This window comes from Fragaria vesca, linkage group LG5 (assembly GCF_000184155.1).
Source record: "Fragaria vesca subsp. vesca linkage group LG5, FraVesHawaii_1.0, whole genome shotgun sequence".
In the NCBI taxonomy this organism is placed as follows: domain Eukaryota; kingdom Viridiplantae; phylum Streptophyta; class Magnoliopsida; order Rosales; family Rosaceae; genus Fragaria; species Fragaria vesca.
In genome coordinates, this window is record NC_020495.1 from 20974435 (window position 1) to 20984093 (window position 9659).

Consider the following 9659-nt stretch of genomic DNA (forward strand, 5'->3'; position numbering starts at 1 on the left):
GCTCAGGCTGCTGCTCAGGCTGCCGCTCATGCCGCCTAGATCGCCGAATATAGAGCCTTTACTAAAGCCCTACATGCCGCCCAGCAGGCCCAGCAGCAGCAGATGTTCCAGTATTTCCAGGATTTTACAGCTGCCCAGCAACAGGGACTTCCACCTCCGCCCATGCCTGCGCCTATAGAGTTACCTCTGCCGTCGCAATCTCCTCACCAGCAGGCCCGGGATTCGGATATTGATTTAGACCATCTAGATTTTGTGTAGATACCTTATATAGTTTTATGTGCTTCTTGTTGGTTATATATATGGAATTGTTTTGGTGTATTTTGCAGCTTGCTTGGAATGGTAATTTAAGAATTTCGTGTATTTTTTTTTTACTGGAATGGCGTTATAGCCGACGAAACATGCCACAATTCGTCGGCTATAGTATTTTTTTTTTCCAAAGGGTTTAGCCGACGAATTATGGCATGTTTCGTCGGCTAAACACTACTAAAGCCGACGAAACAGACTCTATGTCGTCGGCTATAGTTATTTTTAAATATTTTAATTATATACTTTAGCCGACGAATATTCTGTTCGTCGGCTTAAGTCTGAGAGTATAGACGACGACACAGGACGTCGTCGGCTAAAGTCTGGAACAATAGCCGACGAAAATAGCTCGTCGGCTAAAGTCTGGAACAATAGTCGACAAAAAATAGTTCGTCGGCTAAAGTCTGGAACAATAGCCGATGACGGTCTTTAGATTCGTCGGCTAAAGCCATCACCGACGACCCTTTCCCGACGACACTATAGCCGACGAAGGCTAGTCGGCTAAGGTCTTAGTCGACGAATTAGGATAACAGGCCGACGAAAATTTTTCGTCGGCTAAAGTACTTGTCCTGGTAGTGATATCTAGCTAACAAATTCACATCAGATGAGATGTCCGGTCAAGGGAATTTAACCAAGTACAATAATGCGCCTATTGTACTTAGATATGAGTCTTCTGGCCTCAATATCTCTTCGTTATTATCTGCACGATAATACGAGTGTCTTTAGACCTCGGACGACTATAAATGTGCTTAAATACTTTGTTTTATCCTCATTAAAGTATTTTAACATCTTCTAGATTTAATTTGATTGATGGACCAAAATTCCATCTGCACTTTGCACGGTTGCACGACTTCAGGTCGACAAAATAATATTTGGTCTCCCAAAGTCATTCATCTCAAACTCCGATTTCAGGTGTTTTGCAGTTTCCATGATCTCTTCAAGAGTATCAGTTAAATTCATGTCATTGACATAAATTACCACAAATTACAAACCCGAAATTTGTTTCCTTAAAACACGCATGGGCATAGTCAATTTGTTCATATATCCCCCCCAAAAAAATATTCACTTAGACGGTTATACCAACTCCATCTGGATTGTTTGAACCCCTAAAGTGAACTACTATAGCAAATGGAGAGCATGTTCTATGGTCTAGAACTATTTGCATTGGGTAACAGAAGTCCTTTAGGAAACTTCATGTATATCTCTATATTCAAATCCCCATAGAGATAAGTTGTTACCACATTCATAGGCTGCTTATTCAGTTATTTGGAAACTACCAAACTAATAAGGTTGTGGAACGTTATGACGTCCATTACGGGAAAGTATGTCTCCTCGTAATCAATCGCAGGGCGTTGAGAAAATTCTTGCGCCACTAAACGAGACTTATAGTACAATCTCGTTTTTCTCATTACGCTTCCTTACAAATACCCATTAAACTCTATATGCATGTTTAATCATGGGGAGGTGTGAGAACAACAGGCCCATAACACCTTTCTCTAAGTTAAGGAATCTAATATGACCTGGATTGTTCCTTTCCTTTTTAGCCAGTCGTCTCTTCGTTGAGATCTATCAACGAATCAAAGTTCGACATCATCGCTTATTATAATTTCGGTGGCCACCGCAAATACAAACACATAATCTATGAACTCTCATTCCAATTCAATATCTCACTAAATTTACCGAGATTTTCTATTCTCGGGAGTGGGTTTAAATATTGGAGCGTCCCCCAACTTCGTCTCTTCTAGGACGAACCCATAATCCGGATTAATCTCGTGAGTTGAATTGGTTTGAGATTGCGATGGCAAGAAGATTCATTTGTGCCAAGTTTATCCTCTTGTAGGGATAAGAATCGTTCGAACCTAATGGTCTACCTCGCTTCTGGGCAGGGACTATGATTGGTTAGCCGCCATGACCGTACCTCATCCAACTAGGATGATATGTCCTACGGGGACATTTATTCTTACAGGTTTGCAACAGGTATATATGATCTCGTCACTTTAACTATATCTAGTAAAGTGTCTAGCATATTATGGGCTACACTACGTAGATCTAGGATTCTTTGCACTTCAACTAGAAGTAGAATTCTTTGCACTTTAATTTCACATGTGCGGTTTGGGGATCAAAATGAGATATTCTACACGTCGTTCATCAGGAACGCTCACATTCTTATCTCCCCCTAACGGCGGGAAGACTGTCTCATCAAAGTGACGACCGCAAATCTAGCGGTATAGAGATCTCCTGTCAAGGGTTCTAAGGAGCACATAATGGATAGGGTTCATAATCGACATATATGTCCATCCTTTGTTAAGGACCCGATTTTGTACGTTGTGGCGACACAATTGGCACGGAGACTGCAAACCCAAATGCGTGTAAATGTAAAAACATCAGGTTCACACCCAGTCACCAACTGTAACACGAAGTAAGACGGGTAGTAGTGGGCCTCAACTAGACCGACATAGCTGCATGCAAGATTGCATAGCCTGACGCAAACAGTAGAAGCTTGGTGCGCATTACCAAGGTTCTATATGCGAGACCATCTTAGGTTTAAACATAGGAAACTATATGTTTTACAAAACCCAAGGGATATGCAATAATCATCGAAAAACCTTCGATGTAAACTCTCCGGCATTATCAAGTCTTATAGACTTTATGGGATAATCCGAGTGATGTACCCTCTATTTCATGGGTGAGAGTTTAGCAAACGCATCATTTTCATGTGGACAATAGTGTGACATCTGATCACTTTTGTCGATGCATCAACCAAAACCATTAATATTTAACTGGTCCGTATGCTGGTTGGATAAGTCCACGTATTTTCCCTTGCATTCTGTGCATAAAGAGATAGTATATATTCTAGTCTTTGCATGTGATGGTCTAGTATTCAACATTCTTAACGAGCAGAATGACATAATGTGTCATTAAAAACAAAGCCCTTATTCTGAGGGGGATGCCCGTGTGATAATTGAGTTGAGGATACGGTGCATCATATGTTTTTCTTGGGTGCATCAAACACCAATATTATAGCTACTATTTGCTCGAATCATTTAGTTCTAGCTAATAAATTTGAATGTATTCAATGTACACTTCTGGCCGCACATTCAAAGTTTATGCAAAGATATTACACCATTTTTCTAGTGGTTTCAATGTTTTAAGCATTGGTTTCAATGAACTTACCTTTTGATAACGTTCTTCTGAAACGTAGAGGTATTTTGTCTCGTTAGTCAGACGAGAATGCTCAGTTCCTTAATATTGATAACACATATCAATTTTGATTGAGATTCTAGGGCATCAAGCCTTTTCATTTCAATATTCTCTAATTTTGTTTTGCTTCAAGCAAGGAAGATGTCTACTTCAAATAGTTTCTTCTGGAGACTACCAATTAACATGATAAAAGCTATCGATTTTATCATGTCTGATGAATTTTGGAATGAAACTTCAAGCTTCTTAAGAGGGTTATTATCGAAACTACAAGTTTGATTTATACATGAACTACAGGTTCACTTCTGAACTACCGGTTCATTAGGTACATGTATTTTCAAATTATAATCATGTAACAATTGATAATATTAATTCCACGCTACTAATTTAGCATAGTGAATATGTCATGTAATTATGTGTAAATGCTTCTGGCAATTAACTACACATTACATATGGTGAATGTATTATGAGAAAATATTTGGAGTGCCTTATAGACATGCATAATGACTAGGTACGAAAAACCAGTGTCATTAGATTATTTTTCTTTTGTTTGATTCTGCTAGACCAAAGGAATTGACTTTAATTAAAGTGAAAAAGATAAACCTCTACATACTTTACAAGTCTACATGGCTGATAACATGTTGTAAAACGAAAATGAATAGATTGAGAAAAGAGAGAAACAACCAAAAGAATGAGAGAATATGTTGGCCGGGCTCTTAGGCCCCGTAGAGGAAGAGTGGCCTACTGGGCTCAGAATGGTCTGCCAAGAAATGCAATGTTATTAGTCAACCCTTTCGGTAACTCCAATTGTATACGACCAGGTAAGACATGATGAGGTGGTGGAGCGAGGCTCACTTAAGTACACATCCTCAAAAGAACTTCCCTAGACATCGCATCCAACTGGGTGAGCCTAGTTTGAGAAGAGTTATAATCATTGTCATGGACTCAAGGCGACATGTGGTGAGCTTTTGTGCTAGCCTTGCAGCTTAGGTTGAGCTCCTGGCTCGGACTTACTGTTGTCACATAGGTTTGATTTGAGCTTCTGACTCAGCCTTATTTAATATTCATCATTAATAAGACAAATCAACATATGCTATTAATTCATTACTTACAACTTAAAGTGAAAGTAATTTTTAATTAAATCGAAATAAACTAAACATAACGGAAACAATTTAATTGACATAAAATATATGCATTAACATTGGTAATTACTGAACCAATAAATGTAAACACCGTAGCGGTTACGTGCAAAATAAATTCATTTGCATCATTAATTGCTTCCGGTAAAATGAGTCATTACATCCCCATAACAATTCATATAAATGTTAACATAATTGAGAATTGATTAAATAAAACTGACGCAATTTGAATTTGGTAATTAACCGATATTTAATATATGGCATAAATTACTAAATAAATATCATTTATGCAGTGGTTAAGTATATACCAAAGACAATGAGTACAAATCTCATTAATGCTTCTAGCATTACACATAAGTATTAAATTCGATAAATGCTTCTGGCATAATGGATTATAATAAAATTCATGCTTCTAGCATAATGGATTATAATGACATAATTTAAATTGGTATAACCGAAGATTAAACTCATAACGTCTTTATCGTAATTTGCACAATAATTTGACCCATAATGCTTGTGCCATAATATATGGGTTATAACTTGGTAAATGCTTCCGGCATTACATGCCCTTAAATGCTTCCGGTTATAACGTCTTTATACATGCCCTTAAATGTTTCCGGCATTATATGCCCTTAAATGACATTGAATTTGACACAATTCAAATCTGTAAGTGACAAAACGTATATATTAAGTCACAATTAAGTAACATAATCAGTGCTATGCGTCATTATACAAATGACGTTACATTTCTAAATGGATTTTATTCAAACTTCATTATGAGCAATATTAATTTGTATCACCAAATGCTTCAGGCATAAATATTCCATATATGTAACCGTTGATATAAATGACAAAATTAATGGTCCTACATTACCGGTGACATGCATTACTTCTAGAATGCATTCACGCTCTTGTGTTCGAATGTCAGAGAATGATAGTGGATCTGAAGTTCGTTCATCCATGCGCCTTTTGGTATGTACTACTAGGCATGCGATTGGGCTTATTTCGGTTGCTACTGGCCTTCCTGAAGATTTTTATGTCTTCTATTTCAATCACAAAATATGAACAAATTTATATACCACATACGTATTTATCATCCGAATAAATTAAGAATATAAATTTAGGTCTTCATGCATCGTATATAGATTTCAAAATGCAACCAAAGACAATGGGTTCATGCTTCATGGTGATTTGTTCATCATATAATCAAGGCTAGCAAATATGAATTGGAATTAAGATAAGAAAACGTTACTCATTGCAGAACGGATAATCTCCATCTTTTATGTGTAGAACTGAGAATGCCGTTTGTGGAGCTACTCAGCCAATCCAAAAACTTGGTTAGATAATGATCCTCATATGGTTGATCATCGATTTCAGAGCTTTCCATGTCAATGTAGAGTGAATTCGATGAATCAAATTGAAAGATCATCCTTTGCTTTTAGAGCTTCACATGCAATAGAAACCAAGATAATATTAGAACTATTCGTGTTGATAACGTGTTGTAAAACGAAAATGAATAGATTGAGAAAGAGAGAAACAACCAAGAGAATGAGAGAATATGTGTATATTATTGAGTAGGGAACCATCTCTTATATAGATATGTAATCAGTATGTAAATTATATGAATAACCCTAGTCAGCTAATTACAAGAATGCCCATTAAGTAATAACTATTTACAACAATGCTATATATTTTGAATGGGATTATGGAGCCCTCCCTAGAAAAAAGCTACGTCAAAGAGGTGATTAAGTATGGTTGTGTTTGATGGCTAAAAGGGAATCCCTATGGTTGAGATGGGAGAAAAGAAAGATTTGTCTCAATCTTCTCAGTAAGGGAAGGAAAGGACACAAGAGTTCTTGTGATCTCGAGTCGAATCAAGCTATGCAGTGTGGTTAGGAAATTATCTAACTAACAGTCTTGTTACGTCTTGTTTCCTCAACATAATCCTAGTTGTTTTGAATATTTGAAATAGCTCCTGTTTGTGCAACTCGGTAGGGTACACTCTCTGGTGTTGATCTTGGCAACATGCCGTTTGCATAACCAGCATACTATACTATGATTTTGGGTTTTGGAGACGAGGTGGTTTCTCCTGTCTTTCGAATTTTGTCCTGCGCGCACTGATTCAATATATTATGATACCATTGATACGGATAAACGTCCCCAGAATTTCATCAGAAGCAACTATTTACACGAATCCCATTAAGTCATTAACTACTTGTTGGTTTATAGCTAAGGAACAAATTAAGTTTTTATATAGTGGACAACTTCATGGCAGTAGTGTAGATCCAGCACATGATTATAGGAACTAATATTGCTAATACTTCGTTAGAAGGAAGACTGAATGCCATTTCTTCTGGGTACTAACAAGTTACTCTCCAATTGTATAAATACGAGACTAGCTTGTTGCGCATCTGGTTGTAATGCTCGATCTATAGATATTCATATTTGATGCAAATCAAATGTGGTTAGGAAGTGTTTATTTCCGAGACAATGTCATATATACGAGCTATCAAACTCAATTCATTCATGTCTGATGCATATATTTTTGTTCTCAAAGCGTCTTACCAGAAACCTTTAAATATAATATGTACTGAAACTTGATCTATATACGTATGACCAAATTCACCAAATGACTACAAACATTTAACCTACAAATAATGCTCGTATTATTATTCCCTCTTTAAGCCAAAACAAACACACGGATCAAATTAGTTTTCACGGTTTTGTAGTAAAAATTCTTAGGCAGGTTTTGTATTAAACGCGTAACATACACGTGTACGTATTATACGTACACTCCTTGTAACATCTCCTAGTCCAAACATGCTTTCCTATATCAACTCTGATTTCCCTCTCCCTTTCTGACTCGATATCCTAGGGTTTCTTCATTCAGTTCATTGTTTATTTCTCCTATTTAAATCTCCCCATACTTTGTTTCTGCATTTACATTTCCACTCTTAGCTCGAGTACGTTCTCTACAGAAACAAAACAATACAAAAACATAAGAGAAGATCGAGAAGAGAGGAGAAGAGAGAGAAGAAGAATGGGGATCAGATTCATATTGATGGTGAACAAACAAGGGCAGACCCGTCTTGCACAATACTACGAACATTTCACCCTCCAAGAAAGGCGAGCTCTTGAAGCTGAAATCGTCCGAAAATGCCTCGCTCGCAACGAACAACAGTGTTCATTTGTTGAGCTCCGGAATTACAAAATTGTTTACAGGCGGTATGTTTCACTTTTTTTCCTTGTTGGAGTAGACAATGATGAAAATGAGCTTGCAATTTTGGAATTCATTCATCTGATAGCTGAAACCATGGACCGCCATTTCGGCAACGTCTGTGAACTAGACATCATGTTCCATTTGGAGAGAGCGCATTTCATGCTGGACGAAATGGTCTTGAATGGGTGTATCGTTGAGACAAGCAAGACTAACATCCTGGCACCAATACAGCAGATGGACAAAACATAATGAAAATATGCCACATTAGCTTAAGTTGTACAATAACTGCAAAGAGAAATATTGATGTCGTTCATAAAATGTTCTGGTTTATTTTGTTTCAGAAAAATTACATTTCAACTCCTATTCGATTCTCAAGGGTTTATATTTCATTGCCAAGTATGGCCACTCTGTGTCCAGCAATGTTCTTCCAAGAAAAGGAAACTCTGTAACCCAATCGATGGTAATAATATTTCATTCCCTTCTGCTTTTCACGTAATTTCAAAGGGATGTGAAATCCACACTCCTTAAATTGTAATTCACACTCCCATTTTCTATTTTTAGTCATCATTTACATAAGAAGACAAAAATTAAGTCACTAAGGACAACATTTTAGTTACCACAAATGAAAAGTGGGAGTGTGAATTACAATTTGGGGAGTGTGGATTTCACTTCCCAATTTCAAATTGTTCTTCTTGCAAACTGAAATAACTAATTAACCTGAAATAATGAAGAGTCAAGATTTTGATTTGGGTTCAGCTTGGACAGGGCTTTTTAAGCTGAGAACTTCTGCGAATTCGGGTATTGATGGGATTAGGGATTGGTGCACTGAGGGAGTGAGGGTTAGGGATGGCTTGGCAAGATCCTCATTGATTGCATAAACAACACGATTGCCAGTTTGCCACTCCTTGGGGAATTTCAAATCTGGTTAAAGAAATTTCCAGTCCTTCGCTTAATCTGTAGTTCTTTTGTTGACTTGTTGTTTTATTTTCCTATAGAAAAACAAAACACTAATTACTTCTCGATAACAACAAGGGAAACGGTTGTCCGATTACAGCTAAATAAACAGCAAGACCGACGTCTCTGAGAATGACACCAATCCATCGATATCCTTGTCTAGTAGCATTATATATATTTTCTTATGTACCTGTTAGTATGACAAATATTGTCATTCTTATACAAAATAAATATACATTGATTGAGAAAGATTATTGGAATTTATTGTTACTTAGTTTGAATAAGATTTAGTTCATTTGATATCTGATTTGCTTTTTAAACTAGATGGACACGTGAAATGAATAAGAGAAATTTTAAATACACATCCCTAATATCTTAATACACACCCCTTACTTAATACACCACCTATTTAGTTTTTCATTTTAGTATTATACTTAATACACATCCCAAACTACCTAAAATGCCCTTAATTTATGAAATATTCTATTATTTAATATAATCAATATATATACTATTTGGTACCACTTTTTACATATTATTTCATCTAATTTTTGCTAGAAATTTTTGGTTATCATTGTCAATTTATAATCAAATGATTATTGTTATATCTGAACTCTAAATCACCAATACAAGTTTTCAAAATTCACAAACTACTCTAAATCACCAATACAAGTTTTCAAAATTCACAAGCTAGTAGAACTGCAGAAGTACAATATCTATTAAACATAGATAGCTAGTTATTCGATAAAACATGTCATGATAAAGATGCAGTACATGACAATATGATCTGCAAGATCAAACTAAAGCTGATATAGATAAAAAAAAAAAAAAAAAAGAANANAANA

The 9659-nt window shown here is 36.3% G+C and overlaps 1 protein-coding gene and 1 pseudogene across 2 annotated transcripts in view; one reads left to right on the forward strand and one right to left on the reverse strand.

The window, feature by feature from the left end:
- Positions 1-222, reverse strand: part of LOC101301203 — a pseudogene marked incomplete at its 5' end in the record, with an annotated part of 12076 nt that extends 11854 nt beyond the window's left edge. The window contains one exon of the transcript XR_184732.1: positions 185-222. The product of XR_184732.1 is annotated as an uncharacterized LOC101301203 (transcript). The remainder of the gene's footprint in view (positions 1-184) is intronic.
- A 7458-nt stretch (positions 223-7680) lies between these two features.
- LOC101301496 (AP-4 complex subunit sigma-like) lies at positions 7681-8109 on the forward strand. Its single transcript, XM_004300170.1, has one exon. It carries the CDS (start codon positions 7681-7683, stop codon positions 8107-8109), a length of 429 nt encoding a protein of 142 aa, XP_004300218.1.
- Positions 8110-9659: the final 1550 nt, after the last annotated feature.

What these genes read in the sequence shown, in the direction of transcription:
- LOC101301496 (XM_004300170.1), top strand. Translation starts at nt 7,681, where the DNA reads ATGGGGATCAGATTCATATTGATGGTGAACAAACAAGGGCAGACCCGT.